Below are 16,483 nucleotides of genomic sequence, written 5' to 3'. Positions count from 1 at the left end.
TAACCTACATGTGTACATATATGTCCATCACTGAAGAAATTAGAGATCATTATATTACGTGTCCATATCTAACTATATATATATATATATAAAAGTATGTAAGGTGGCAAGGGAAGACTGAGGACCGAGTCAATTTGAGCGCGCGGTCAGCATTTAAATAAGCCGCCGCGGATCAACTGTCCTGTCGTAGTCTGAGTGTCGTATTGATTGTTTTTTGTTTTGGTCCGTTCTTCCATCAAATCAACTGCACTCACGTAGACGGAACATTCCTGCTTGCACTCACGCTTTAGGAATTCGAAATCGACTACTCTGAGTTGAGCATTTAATGATCAAGATCAAGCTAACATGGACATTGGGGGAAGGGGTCTTAAACAGTAGCATATGGGGCCGCCCCGAAATCAAGATATCATGAATTCGATCCTCACCAGTATGATTTATATGTCATTTTATTTAACTTTATATTATTTACTTGTACTAAATTTATGTGCCTCTTTTATTACCGAAAAAAAAAATTGGACATTTGCCAATAAGTCGAAACTTCTTAGCATCATATCAAGAAAGTGCAAATATATATAAGCTGGGTAGGATGGAATTGACCACTTTGTTCTTTTGTTCTTTTCCAATTATTCTTTATTTCCCCCGAGATAATAATGTTCGTGAATTATGACTAATACGGGAGTCTTTGTAACGTTGATATACACAGTACAAATTGGCCAAGTTACGCATACTTTGTTAGCTTACGTATCTGTATAATTATTAATTCTCTGTCAAATAGTTTGGAGATTAGAACTATAGAATCATCCGAAGTGCAAGGAGGGGCGGTGTTAGGTTTGCTGACCTTCATCTGCGTCTGATCAAAGTCAATAGAATTGACACTACGTGAGGGTAACTAATTTCCCTATCGAGAAGTGGATAAAATCTCATCATATTATTATTATTATTATATATATATATATATATATATATTCATTCAGCTTTTAATCTAACTGTTAATTATAACTAATTAAAGACTAATCAATATAATCATTGAGCGGAGAGATTGATAACGACTGATAAGGGCCCGCATTTATATATAATTTATAGTAAAAGATTATTACGGGTCCGTGTCATGGAGGAGCCGAGTGGGCCCACTTTACCCACTCGCCGCTTCTTTTTTGTCCCCTTTAATTTTTGTAATTTTGTATTTTTTACAGTTTAACCCCTTTTCTTTTGTATTTTCAAATCCAATTAAAAAATGTACCGCGTAATTCGATTGGCGTATTTTCTCAAAAAGATCCAATCATAATTAAGGTCCACGCATTAAATCTTTTTAGTTGTTTCAAATTCGATCCGAAAAAAATACCACGTAACTAAAAGATTTATTCGTAACGTCGACGCATTACTTTTTTTTTATTATTATTTTAGATTCGAATCCAATGAGGTTTCCCGTAATTCTTGGTTGATGCCCGCCAAATGATCCAATTGTTGGGTGGAAACAATATGCCTTTTCATTGTTTTCAAATCTAACTCGAATAAGGTATCACGTAATCTGATTGACGTATTACGCTAAATAATACAATCGTATTCTCCTTTTTTTTCATTTTTAAATATCCTCCTCCCATTTAACATTTTCGAATCCGATCCGAATAAGGTATTACGTAATCCATTTACGCATTATGCCAAAACATCCGACCGTAAGGTCGATATTACGCCTTTTACCGTTTTAAGATTTGACCCCAATAAGGTTTTACATAATTCGATTGATGTGTTACGCTGAATGATCCATCATTAGATGGAAAAGTTAAGTGTTTTTTAGTGTTTTCAATTTTGACCCGAATAAGGTATCACATAGGCCGATTGACGTATTATACCAAATGATTCGATCGTTATAGTCAACATATTTACAAAAATTACTTTTACCTCAACTTTTATTTTGAATAATTGGAAGAAATTTTGTACTAGAAGTACTAGATATATAAATTACGATATATGTAATATTATTTTTTCAGATTTTAGTTTGTGAATGCAAAACTTTTTTTTCTCCCTTTTTTTCCGTATTTTCCTTCTTTTGTCCAATATTTTTAACATTCGTCCAACAAGGTAGTGGTGTAAACTAATTCATTCACTGGGTCAAATGTCCCCATCGTTATGATTGAACAGTTATTTCTTAACAAATAAAATGTCATGTTTTACACACATGGTATGCAAATATTTCTTTTTTTTTTCCAAACACTATAAGATTTGATATCATGCATTTACTATGTTTTCTCTATCTATTTTACCTTATACATATATCGTATACTTTATTTTTCTTTATAAATATTCATTCACAGACACAAACTTTCTTCGTCTCCATTATATCTTAAGAAAATATACTAATTAAACTAATACCTTTTGAATTACAAGTAATATTTTTTTCCTTTTCCCAAACAGGAAGACCCAATGATGAACTTAGTTTTGTTGTTAATTTATTTTCATAAATTTATAAAATACAAACATTTTCATTTTTCTTAAACTCCATCATGTCTTCCTTCACTTAATATTATTATCAAATCTTATTCGTACATCTCTTTTTAAGAACAAAACTATAAGTTTTATATTCAAGAATCAACCCATTTACACATACAAAACACACTACGAAATAAAATGAAAAATGATATCATATACGATAACATGATGTCATCTTTTAAGAAAAAAATAAATTATTTACTATTAATGAAGAATTCATAATTTTTAAAAATAAGTAACTATATTATTAGTTTCATTTATACACTATATTGATTATTACACAAACCATTAAATTGAAGAAAATTTTTCAGCCCACGGCAACGTGCAGAGTCATCCGTAGTGTGTATATATATATATATATATATATTAAATGCATATGTATGTGTGTGTCTAACATCAGTATATTAAAACTTAGCAAAGACTCTCAAATCTTACTTCAGAAATCATACAGAAAAATACTTTCTATTGGATCACTTGCACGATTTAAGGTCATTATGAGCTTATAGCTAGGTGTTCATTTGTGGACCATGAATACTAATTCAAATTGGCGAAGTCAAGACACCCCTCATTATATAAAAGAGAGTCCTAAGTCTTACTTGGAGTAGGGTAAAGTAAACATGGGAAACTAAGAGCTATATATAGGAGTAATTAATTTCCTTTTAGAAGAATACATTCACATTTATCGGTTTCAAAACATATACTTGAAGTAACAATGTAGGTTGATTCAAACAGTTTGATATTTTTTTCGCTTAAGTAAGGTATCGGGTTTGAGTTCTTGTGAATGCAAAAAATCCATACTATAAGAGTTTTACCTCTTGATGGATCGACTCGATTCGATTCGATTAGTCGGGACCCAATTAAGATTTCGAATATTAGGATTCAGATCGAAGAAAACATGTGCTTGAAGTTATTAAATCTTTATTAGAGCCTTATATATTACGAAAATTACATTTTTATCATGAATATATGTTCACCTTTGAGAATCGACGTACACACCCGTGTGTGTGTATATATATATATATATATATATATGTCTCCATGATACGTTAAGGCAATACGAACGAAACAATTTTTTTGGTGTATACCCCAAGTATTTGGGAGCTCAATAAACCCCGATTAATTCAGTTTTAAAGGGTTGACTTTTTAAGAGGCAAAACTCTTCCAATAATATTTTCCATTCACAAGATTCAAATTCGAGAAACTGCTTCAACTAACTTATTGGTGGTAGTTGGATAGTGAGTATTTTGGGCAAATCTTCTCAGTGCATAACCAAAACAAAAAAAATTATTGTTGATAAAATCCTTTATAGAAACCGCCCAGGTTATATAGAGAATCTCGAATTAACCAAGACAGATGATATTATCAATTGTAATTATATTGGCAGACACGTCATATATTATTATTGAGGATTTCGGGCATTGGCAAATTAATAATAACGTGAAGAAGAAAGGGACTAAGGAGAGACAACAACGTTGCCGCTGAAAAGGAATCAGAAGAGGGCGACTAGCTAGCTCTTTGATAACAGAGAACGTATATTAATCAATTATAAGCAAATATATTACATATACATACACATATTATAATGCATAATATATAAGCAAGAAGAAAACGATGCAAGAACGGTCAAAATTAATCATCCAATATTTTAAAGATTCCCACTTGCAAATTACAATATGCATGTTATTTAATGAGTTGTCATATATATATATATATATATATATATATATATATAATTTGAGATGAAAAAGTTAAAGGGAGACTGTCTAGATGGTCAGCTAAAGGGTGCTTTGTAAGGATATAAAAAGCATCCTTTAAAATATTCCATTCCTGCTTGGTGCAAGATAAGAAGAATAATTTGAACGCAAAGAAAAATGTCCATTTTTAAGAAACTTTAGTTAACAAATTAGGGCTTATTCGAGATGGTCGCTTTAACTTAACACGTAAAATGTTACGTATAAGTCGTTATATTGGGTAGGAAGAATGATTGAGAGTAACGTAATTCTGCAAACTATGAAATTAAATTACTCCTTCAACTCGTTTTCCATGCAAAATAGAATAGTGGCTCGGGGTCACATTTGTTATGATTAATATGGATTACTTGATATAGGAAAATTCTTACATGACCCCATGTCATGTGACACGAGGTCATCATAGCTGTCTACCTGTGAGTGAAACGCGGGATCCACACGGAGTAAATTGCTGTGATTTTCATGTCACATGACACGGGGTCATATAAGATCCTCCGCTTGATATAACATGTGGAAAAAATTGTGAAAAGCACTAATTAATTATCTAGGAATATTGGGCATGCATTATCAATTTCGACTAAGAATATTGAAATTAATTTACCTGATAATAACTGTTTTTTCCTTTAGTTATAAATTTAAGGGAGGAATATGGTTTAATTAAAAAAAAAGAAATTCTAATAAAGGGTACTAATAGTTTTATCACGATAATCAAATTTGAAATATTTATATTATCGGGTGAGAGTGTGTGTCACTATATTATATTCCTTTTGAAATTAATTACATTGTTTTTTCTTTGTTTGTGCACCATGGTAATTTTTTTTTTCGGTTACAATAGGAGGCTCATGGCCTAATATAAGGAAATAGAAAAGAAATCTAAATAAATGGTACGAGTAGTCCCACTGATGATAATCGAATCCGAAACTTCTAAGTTATCAGGTCAGGGTGTTAGCCAGTACACTATATCTCCTTTCTCGTGCACCATGGTAATTGATATTCAGAAAAACCACCGGGTCTTGATTCATTCAATTCTCACCAAATCAGAAAGGATAGAAACTCTCTCGCTTATGTTTTATTTAACCTTTAGCTATTTGAAATTATCTTATCCAATTTAAGGCAATATGTCGTGGAGTAAGTCAACGCGGGTAGAAAATGTCCAACGTCAGATAAAGGGTAATATAATGCTGCCATGGTCTCTTCGAACGAATATATATATATATATATATATAGTCTCTCTATTTTTATGATAAGGAATCTTATCTCCATGGAAAAGTCAAAACTTTGAAACTTCCCTCACCCTTCCGGCGTTCTCCATACTTCATTTTCCCATGTTATAACCCTTTCATTCATCATATAAATATCCTCCACTTCTTTCAGCTCTTCAATCCATTTTTGATATAACTCTTTCGTTTTTCGGCTTCAAACCCGCCAACACTCGTATCGTGAACAAGTCCTGGAACATCAGGCAAGAGAGAGTTTTGGTGTTAGCTGTTGCGGTTAACTAATGGCGGAGTACGCAAAGGAGCGTACTCTAGAGGAGACGTCGACATGGGCAGTTGCTGTGGTGTGCTTCGTACTGCTTGTCATCTCCCTCTTCGTCGAACATTCCATTCACTTACTCGAGAAGGTAAGTTCAAACATATCCATGGATATACGTATATGAGAGATTCAATTGTCGCTTATACATGGCTGCGCAATGAAGGAGTTAGTTTCGTTTCCTGGTTCATTCTTCGGCGGCAAATACTGGATCCGTGGAACAAGTTGTAGATATGGTGCCGTGAGCATAGATTCTACTTTTGAGGGCTGAAGTTCCCTTTGATTTCCCACATTGAGTTTAAACGACGTCAAGAAGTAAAAAGAATCGATCAAACTCCAACCGACTTCATATATTTGCTCTGTTCAGTATATGTGAAATCCTTGCTCGGTTTTAACTTACATAACTATACCTGAGGCTGAGAATCTTGCTTGCTCGTGACCGCAGTTTCTGAAGAAAAAGCGCAAAGTAGCTCTGGTTGAATCTCTAGAGAAGGTCAAGTCAGGTAACAGCAAGTCATTAATTAGTAAGAAAGCCGAAGCAGTCGTTTTCTACGATTCTTCCTGATTTCCGGTATAACTTGTTGCAGAGCTCATGCTGCTGGGATTCATATCTCTGCTCCTCACTGTACTTCAGACTCCGATATCAAACATCTGTGTTCCTCGGAAAATTGCCGCCTCTTGGCAACCCTGCAGTACTCCTCTTAAGAGCATAACCACCACTGAGAATTACGAAAGGAGACTCCTCCAGTTCTTGGACTTAACTGATATTCCTCGGCGGAGTTTGGCCACAAAAGGATATGATAAATGCAGCGGAAAGGTGCGTTAAGATAATTATGCTCTTTGGCCTATTCCTCGATCAGTTATTAATGTGCTCCCGCTTCTGTAGATTACTGACATGTATTTTCTTTCTTCAGGGGCAATACGCTTTCGTGACAGCATATGGTATTCACCAGCTCCACATATTCATCTTCGTGCTAGCACTAATGCACGTGCTATATTGCATCGCAACCCTCATTCTTGGGAACATCAAGGTATAGACAATGAGATAGACTCTTCACTTCCTGCGGTCCGCTGTTACTAAGAGTCTGTATAGCTGGAAACGTAGCTTTCGTATTGTCTCAGTCTGTTATATAGATTAGATCTGACGGGCAACTTCTCAAACTTGCGTTTTCTTGCAGATGAGGAGATGGAAGACTTGGGAAAATGAGACAAGGACACTCGAATACACATACCATAACGGTATTAACTGGATCCTTAAAACTATTCTTTCAAAACTTGTACTACTCCTATTGTTTGATTAACGATGATGGAACTGAACTATTCTTCTGAAGATCATAAATAGTGACATAAAGAGTTTCGACCTCGTTTTGCAGATCCGCAGAGGTTCAGATTTGCAAGGGATACATCATTTGGACGGAGGCATCTCAACTATTGGAGCCGATCAACCATTACCCTTTGGATCGTAAGTTTTTAACATTCACAAGCGAGGAATTCATATGCCTTTCAAGAGAAATAAAAGATCTGCAAGTTATCAGTATGCAATGATGAACTTAAGGTAAGTGAATTGATCTTGATGCTTATCTGTGTCTCCAATCAGGTGAGCTTCTTCAGACAATTCTTTGCATCGGTGACCAAGGTCGACTACTTCACACTAAGACATGGATTCATTATGGTAAGTATAGTATAGATACATATCAACTGCATGGTTTCTCTACAAATGCAGGAGAGCACTATTTCCCTATTTTCAGTCAGGTCCATAAGCATCTCCAAATTTCAATTTTCAGGCACATTTGCCTCCTGGAAATGAGACGAAATTCGACTTTCAGAAATACATCCACCGGTCCCTCGAAGAAGATTTCAAAGTCATTGTTGGGATAAGGTAGGTTTGTGCTTGTAAAATGAAATCCAGTTCTGCCTTTTTGTCAAGAAAATCCAATTGCTTTACAATAGATCTCATGATTCGTGTTTTCTTGGATATGCAGTCCCGTGATTTGGTTCTCGGCCGTTCTGTTCCTCCTAACCAATACTCACGGTAACTAAGACTCGAGACTAGCTAAATTTTCTGACATTCAGTTGAATCAATTCGTTTCGGGATCTAAATTGAGCAAGTTCTGACTGAAACTGAATCCCTCTGATCTGAATGTTGCAGGATGGCACTCCTACTTCTGGATACCCGTCAGCTCCCTCGTGGTAAGCTCAAAAATCTTTCATCTATCTCTTCTTTTCCCTAGTAATCGGCAGTCGAGTTTCGAAAATATTTACCGACAGAAAATTGCTACATTCTTGTTTTAACAGATAGTGCTACTTATTGGGACGAAGCTACAAGTGATCATAACCAAGTTAGGTCTTAGAATCCAAGAGAGGGGGCAAGTTGTCAAGGGCACTCCGGTGGTCCAGCCCGGGGATGACCTCTTCTGGTTCGGTCGGCCCCGCCTCCTCCTCTTCTTGATCCACTTTGTCCTCTTTCAGGTACACTATTGAAGCAATATATCGCATTCCAATTACTTTCTGATTTTACGGTATTTTGGGCTATTCCTATAATGTGTTTTCTCACATGTTGTCTGTCTCTCGATGCTTGTTCCAAATTGCAGAATGCTTTTCAGCTGGCCTTCTTTGCTTGGAGCACGGTAAGCCGTCGGACAATTTTCTTGCTCCATCTAATCGATATACGGTATATTTTTCATTGTCCTCATTAAACCATGGTTTGCTTCTCTCTCATTTTCTGCAGTATTCTTTCGGGTTCAAGAATTGCTTCCACCAGGCCCTTGATGATATCATCATCAGAGTCTCCATGGGGTGAGTGCTGCTGAACACTTGCACATCTCAAAATTCATTTTTTTTTCAAATATTTTCTAAAAATAATGGCTAACAACAGTCTAAATTTTGCTATCTCCACAGCGTCTTCATACAAGTTCTATGCAGTTATGTGACTCTGCCTCTCTACGCTCTGGTGACACAAATGGGCTCGACCATGAAGACCACCATATTCAACGAGCAAGTGGCGTCGGCGCTGAAGCAGTGGCACCACACTGCCAAGAAGCACGCCAAGGCCAGCAGGCACCTCCATGGTGATGGAACATCCTCCCATGTCTCGAGCCGTCCAGCGACCCCTCTCCACGGCATGAACTCCCCAATCCACCTTCTCAACAACCGCAACAGGGACTCCCAAGTCCAACCCAATGACAGCCCTCAGGTATCTCCATACAGGGCCTCTGACATTGGAAAGGGTGACCAATATGATGACCTGGACTCGCAGTTCCTCCACCCTCCTGAGGGTGGTGAGATCAAGGAACAGGAGGAGATTGCACCGACGGCTACCCACCAAGATTCAGGGCGGTCATCGGTTATGCCATTGCCAGAGGGGAGTGATGAGGAGGTGACCGATATCAGTTTCTCAGAATTCTCAGTCAGGAAATGAAAGATCTTCCCGGTTTCGGTTTTGGCTTTGCTCTGTACATTTTCTTGTACATGAACACTAGTGATGGAGGAAGTAGAAGTAAGTGGCGGCCAGTGAGCTAGAAATTGGGCTCCTAGCTAAGATATACATACATTTCATTTTATTGTTTCATAAGTTTAGCCCAAGTCGGCTAAATCTTAAAAGATCCATTCGTTTTCTTGCCTGTTAAGAAAACTTCATGTACTCGATGAGGGGTGTAAAAACCAATTATATCTTCGATTTCAGTAGTAAGACACGAACTGAAATGACTCACATGTAATATATATTCATCCGAAGAAACTGCAAAGTTTTTAGTATTACAGGGAACCTAAAACCGCCACGTCATGGAAAAAACCAGCTTCGGGTCCAGTATTCCGATGGCGACTTGGGGTGGAAGGAAACAACAAAAGAAAGATGTTTATATTGTGCACTCTAGCTGCAGCAAAACACTGTAAATACATTCATGACACAAAGAACTCTCGTATGGTTGGTCATGTGTCATCATCAGTTATCAAACACTGATTTGCTGCTGTATCTCTTTCAAAACTCCGCAATCCTTGCCGCTAACGTCTATCTGCTCCAAGCCTCACTCCAAAGCCTGAGAGCAGGCTTTCTATGCCGTCGGTTTCCAGTCAGAAACCGCAAATTAAAGGCCTGCACTCTTTCGGGTAGAGGAACCGCGCACTCAGTGCTTGGACTCTACTAATGTTGTCGACCGCTGACAAGAAGAACCATCAACCATTTTCTTCGGGTAGATAGAATAGAACCATCAACTATTGTAGACTCATATGATATGTAAACCGCGGAATAAAATTTAGATTAAAATACACTCCTCTTTCTTGAAATTTTGCTTGATGATACTCCACCACATTCTTAACCCAAAAAGTCACTCCAGGTCCATTGACTTAATAAGAAAAATTAGGGACCGTTTGGATTCAGAGTTAAGGGCCTGTTTGGTTTCGCAATTGTATTTTAGAATCACAATTCTAACTTAATTCTACCCACTACAAAACAAAATAACTCACACAAAGTCAAAGAGTGGGTCCCATTTTTATCACTTTTTCCCACAACAAAACAACATAACTCATACAAAGTCAAAGAGTGGGCCCCATTTATACCACTCAAAATCAAAATCAAAATCTGATTTTAAAATCCTACTATGAAACTAAACACCACCAAAGTTACTTTGATTTTGATTTTGATTTTGATTGTGAAAAAGGACAAATGAGATGTGATTATAAATTTAACTTGGGAAACATGTGTTTTTGTTGTATAGTGTGTTGAGTTAAAGTTAAAATCAATTGTCTTTAAATCCAAACGGTGACATTTTTCGTCAACCTTTAACCGATAGTCACTTGCATTCTATTTCTTTTCTTCTTTTGAATTATTTTCATCCTCAACGTTACATGTTTTGTCTACTTAATTTTACGGTTCAAATTTCTGATAGAACTATTAATGTGTAACATTTTTAGGAATAATTTTTTTTATAAATAAAAAAAGAATAAGTTGTCAACAACTATTGAGGCTCACAACGATTTAAAGCAGGATGCCTGTTGACGAGACCACCACTCTTCAATATCGATATCCGAAACTGTTACATTTGACACTGGAAGGTCATGCTTACCAAACAATATTTTTGTGAGAAAAGTTTAAAATAAAATTCTAAAAATCGGACAATATTTTCATCCCCATATGTCACATAAGCTACCCCTATGTGCCAAGGTGGGGGCAGTATCATCCCTCTGCTACTCCCTGTCTACGTTTCCATTTTTATTATAGATTTTTTTTAAAAATCATTTTATTATTTATGAAAAATTGCATGGTAACAAATTTATAAAACTCGTGTCTTGCGGTGAAAGAAGACATCAAATCACCTACTACCATTTTCACTGTTTATAGGGTTTTATTAACCATGGATTTTTTTTTCCATTTACAACACTTGAAACTAGAGATTTACTTTAAAGGAAACGAATACTGAATGGATTGAACTAATTCACATTGATAAGAAAATTTTTTTTGGGTGAAAAAGAAGAATCATTTTAAATTCATATAGTGTGTAAACAGTGGAATAAAGTTTAATTTCTATATCCTTGCCATCACAAAATCTCTAATATACGATTGCTTCCATGTAAATGGGAATATAATAATAAATTTGATGACTTAATAGTATGATGAGGGCAATGGCAATTAGTTTAGGTGAAATCTGAACGCCGTCATTAGAGAGAGAGCGAGAGAGAGAGAGAGAGAGAGATGGACGAATAGAGTTATGTAGTGAATGAAGCAATTTACTTTGAAAATACATCCAATAGTCAATGCTCTTCTTCTCAAGCAAAATTACATAGAGCGTGATATCGAGAAAAAAATTGATATAACTTCAGAATACGCGGCATTAATAATTTATTTCGCGTAAGAGTTGACAAATAGAGCATAAAAGGGGAAAAAATAAAAAGAAAAAGAAGACTAAGAACATATTTGATTATATATATGTGCGGGGGGTTTTCAAACATACATGACATTATGTTAATTTGAAGCAATCAATCCCATACGCCTCCCGCGTGAAATTTAATAAACAAAAAATCTTTGATTCGTTAAAACTTGAATAATATATACTCCAATGTAGTTTCTATCTGCAAATAACTAATTGCTTTATCCATTTCTTACCTGAATTTCTTTCAATCCAAATTCGTATGCAGCAGTATTTGTGGATGAAGTCCACATGGATAGAAAATGTCTAACTAGGGAGGAGCCCCGTCGTGGTACATAGACTTATATATATATATATCAACAAAGTGTTAATCGAATGGTAAACAGTTACAATTCCTTAATAAGGAAAACACAAGTTCGAATCTCGTAAAGTGCACTTATTGAGCGCGCATATATATATGTATACTTGACCTTTCGGTATTATTATATGATCAAATGAGAAATAACAAATAACGGAATATGGGAACCCGCTCGCTTGGCTCTGCATTTTCATTTTGACTTTCCCATGCATAAAGCCTTCCCTTGATATGCCGTAACTTCTCCCAATTCCTCAGCCCATTTTTTGTTATAGTTCCTTCCTTCCTTTTGTTATAGTTCTTCCTTCCGGAAACATTACGCCAAGATCGTGTAGTTAAGGTGAGAGAGTCTTGGTGCTTTCACAGTTAGTCAGATATTAATGGCGGAATATGAGAAGGAGCGTACTCTGGAAGAGACGTCGACATGGGCAATCGCGGTGGTGTGCTTTGTGCTGCTTCTCATCTCCCTTCTCGTCGAACATTTCATTCACTTAGTTGAGAAGGTTAATCTAAGGCATGCACTTGCGAGCATATATTCATGGAATATATGTTTTTTGGTTTATATATACATGGCTGCTTCTAGCATGAACAGGAAACTTTCATTTGTTTTGCGTTCCACACAAATGATTTGCTTCCCCTTTCTATCTTTCGTGTTTTGGTTGCGAATATTGGATCCCTCTACGTAATAAGTTTTGGAGATGATATATGTTGAGGTAGTGACTCAGGCATAGATATGCTACTTTTAATGCTGGAGTACTTACTCTTTGATCCCCTCCAATGCTCGGAGTTCTAGCTAGCTACTTACAAAAAAAAAAAAAGGGTTTGGATTAAACTCAAACGCTGTTCGTAGATTTGCTTTGATCTTCTCTGTATATGCAAAATGATGAACACAAAAGTTACACACTAAACCAATTAATTGTAAAGGAGAATCGGTCATAGCTTAGGTAGTTGATATAAATTTGGTTGAGAAGTCTAGGATTTTTATCGTGCCGTGTTGATTATTCCTTGCACAATATTAACTTCAATACTATACCTGCTACTCTTGTTCGGAACCGCAGTTTTTGAAGAAAAGGCGCAAAGTAGCGCTCGTGGAATCTCTTGAGAAGGTTAAATCAGGTACTGCAAAAAATTTTATCAGTAAGAAAGCCCAAGTAATTGTTTTCGGCAATTCTTCCTGATTTCCGGTGTTTTGGTATAACTTGCTGCAGAGCTGATGCTGCTGGGGTTCTTATCTCTGCTCCTGAGTGTATCCCATATCGAACATCTGCATATCTCAGAAAATTGCGGTATCCTGGCGACCCTGCATCGGTCCTCTTAAGAGCAAAAAGACCACAGAGAAGTACGAAAGAAAACTCCTCGAGTTCTTGGACTTAACAGATACTCCTCGGCGGAGTCTGGCCACTAAAGGCTACGATAAATGCACTGCAAAGGTGGCTTAATTTAGCTAAGATAATTAAGCTCTCCAGTTTATTTCTTGATCATTTGTTAAACCTCTATCACACTCCTGCTTTCTTAGATTACATTAACATCTGGTGATTTCTTTGCAGGGGAAATATGCTTTTGTGACGGCTTATGGCATTCACCAGCTCCACATATTCATCTTCGTGCTTGCTATAATGCATGTGCTGTACTGCCTCACAACCCTCGTTCTCGGGAACATCAGGGTATAGATATACACCTAGACATAATTGATACATTGCTTCACGCACCGATGAGCTGGACTCCTCGTTGCTAGTAGGAAAACGATTAGACAGAGGCAGTCATCCGTTAATAACAAGTCGAGCGAGTGGAAAATTTAGAATTTGTATTCTCAGTTCGTAATTAGATTAGGTCTGATGGGCGACTTCTGAACTAGTATTTTCTTGCAGATGAGGAGATGGAAGACGTGGGAAGACGAAACAAGGACACTTGAATACACGTACCATAATGGTATTCGACCTGATCCTTCAGTATATTCTATAAAAAGGAGCATTACTGCCTGTGTTTGAGCATACATTGCAAGCAACCGTGAGAAACCAAAATCTATTTGCTGAATATCATAAACAGAAACATAAAGGGATCCAACATTGTCTTGCAGACCCGCAGAGGTTTAGATTTACAAGGGATACAACGTTCGGACGAAGGCATCTCAACTTTTGGAGCCGATCGACCATTACTCTGTGGATGGTAATGGAGTTTTAAACTTTTTCAAGCATGAACTTCATATCCCTTTGGAGAGAAATTAAATCTAACAAACTCACGCGCACACACATGCACACACACACACACACACACACGCTATCAGTATGCTTAATGAAATTAAATTATTAATTAACTAAGTGGATCGATGTTCATGCATTCTGTTTCTCCCACCAGGCGAGCTTCTTCAGACAGTTCTTCACATCAGTGACAAAGGTCGATTACTTGACACTGAGACATGGATTCATTATAGTAAGTATACTTCTTGATTTCTCAACAAATGCGATAAGTATTTGCGCTTTGGGGGCAGGTCTTTTTAGTACTTGATTAAAATTTTAATGCGCAGGCACATTTGCCGCCTGGAAATGAGACGACTTTCGATTTTCAGAAGTACATCAACAGAACCCTTGAAGAAGACTTCAAAGTCATGGTCGGGATAAGGTTTGTTTATGCTTGTAAAATGAATCCAGTTGCAACCATCATTAGAAGATATGCGCCTGTTTTACAGCAGAGCTCATGATCGTGTTTTTTGGATATGCAGTCCAGTTATTTGGTTCTCGGCAGTTCTGCTCCTCCTAACCAATACGCACGGTGATTAAAACTCGAGCCAACATTTCCTGGAAGTTTTCTACCAGTATGACGCGTATTTCAGAGTCTAATTAATCAAGCAAGTTCCGACTGACATGAAATTTCTATGATCTCTATGTTGCAGGATGGCATTCCTATTTCTGGTTACCTGTCAGCTCCCTAGTGGTAAGCGCAAGAACCTTTTGCTGCTTTAGAAGTCCGAGTCCCGACTCAACGTAACATTATCGACTAACCATTGCGAAACTCTGACAGATAGTACTATTGGTCGGGACGAAGCTACAAGTGATCATAACAGAAATGGGTCTCAGGATTCAAGAGAGAGGGAATGTCGTCAAGGGTACGCCGGTGGTCCGGCCCGGGGATGAGCTCTTCTGGTTCGGGCAGCCCTGCCTTGTCCTGTACTTGCTGCACTTCATCCTTTTTCAGGTACTCCTCACCTTTCCCCCGTCTTTCGGTTTGTTCCCGGTGTTCCCTTGTGGTTATTTCTTCATATGTTCAGCTCCGTCGTAAGTTGTTTATGTTAATTTTTGGATGCTTTGAATTGCAGAATGCCTTTGAACTGGCTTTCTTCGCTTGGAGCACGGTAAATTTAGCTCCTCCCCTGACTGATTTTCTTATTTATTATTTATTGAATTATTAGAAAATATGGAGTTTTCTTTTTTCTCCATTTCCGCAGTATGAGTTCGGTTTCAAGAACTGCTTCCACCCGAACCATGACGATGCCATCATCAGAGTCTCACTGGGGTGAGTGCAAGCATTCCCTACCGATGTCTGACCTAGAATATGTTTCAACCGATAAGATGAGTGATAAAAAAATCCAAAAAGAAAAAGAAATAATCAAAATTTTATTTTCTCCTTAAATATGTAAATTATATTTGTTTGTGTTTGCTGAGACATTTGTTTAGCTGTTAATTAAATTAAGCACGAAGAAAAAGAAAATGCTAACACAGCCTACATTTTGGCTCATCCATACGTACAGGGTCTTCATACAAGTTCTGTGCAGTTACGTGACTCTGCCTCTCTACGCTCTGGTGACACAGATGGGATCGGCCATGAAGACCACCATATTCCACGAGCACGTCGCGGTGGCACTCAAGCAGTGGCACCACACGGCCAAGAAGCACGCCAAGGCCAGCAGGCACCACCACGCCGACGGCACATCCTCCCATGCCTCGAGCCGTCCAGCGACCCCTCTCCATGGCACCTCCCCGATATACCTCCTCCACAACCACAACAGGGTCTCCCACCTTGATAACAGCCCCCGGGCATCTCCATTTAGGACCTCTGCCCCCGGAAATGGTGACCAGTACTACACCAACCTGGACTCGCAGTTCCGCCGCCCTGATCATGACGGCTGTGAGATCAGGGAACAGGATGCAGACACTGGCCCAATAGCCCGTCACCAGGATATGGGGAGGCAACCGAGACCTAGAGGAGGCCGAATAGCACCGCAAGACGGGAGCGACCCAGAGGAGGCCGACATCAATCTGTCAGATCTCTCGATCAGCAAATGAAAGATCGTCTGGATCCGGTTTTTTATTTTTCCCTTCTGTGCATTTCGTATTGATGGGGGAGAGCCTCCTAATATATACATTTTCCTTTTGTTGTACTTCCCTTTTCTGGGGTTGAAGTTGTAACTTTCTGTAGTTTCAATTAAGTTGAGTTGTTAGTGCAAAATTTCATATACTTAATAATGCAGCATATAAATCTCGACTATCTTCAATTTCAGCAGC

General features: G+C 37.6%; 1 protein-coding gene and 1 pseudogene across 1 annotated transcript; both read left to right on the top strand.

Annotated features, from left to right (window-relative positions):
- Positions 1-5,591: 5,591 nt before the first annotated feature.
- On the top strand, positions 5,592-9,492 carry LOC116189586 (MLO-like protein 12). The gene is made up of 14 exons (XM_031519304.1): positions 5,592-5,859; positions 6,214-6,271; positions 6,356-6,585; positions 6,683-6,799; positions 6,947-7,007; positions 7,142-7,230; positions 7,366-7,440; positions 7,553-7,647; positions 7,751-7,800; positions 7,918-7,958; positions 8,064-8,237; positions 8,360-8,395; positions 8,497-8,564; positions 8,667-9,492. Exons 1-14 carry the CDS (start codon positions 5,737-5,739, stop codon positions 9,184-9,186), a joined length of 1,737 nt encoding a protein of 578 aa, XP_031375164.1. The 5' UTR covers positions 5,592-5,736; the 3' UTR covers positions 9,187-9,492.
- A 2,724-nt stretch (positions 9,493-12,216) lies between these two features.
- On the top strand, positions 12,217-16,433 carry LOC116189384 (annotated as a pseudogene).
- The last annotated feature ends 50 nt before the right edge of the window (positions 16,434-16,483 follow it).

Source organism: Punica granatum, chromosome 8 (assembly GCF_007655135.1).
Source record: "Punica granatum isolate Tunisia-2019 chromosome 8, ASM765513v2, whole genome shotgun sequence".
In the NCBI taxonomy this organism is placed as follows: domain Eukaryota; kingdom Viridiplantae; phylum Streptophyta; class Magnoliopsida; order Myrtales; family Lythraceae; genus Punica; species Punica granatum.
This window is presented reverse-complemented; position numbering and strand designations above follow the sequence as displayed.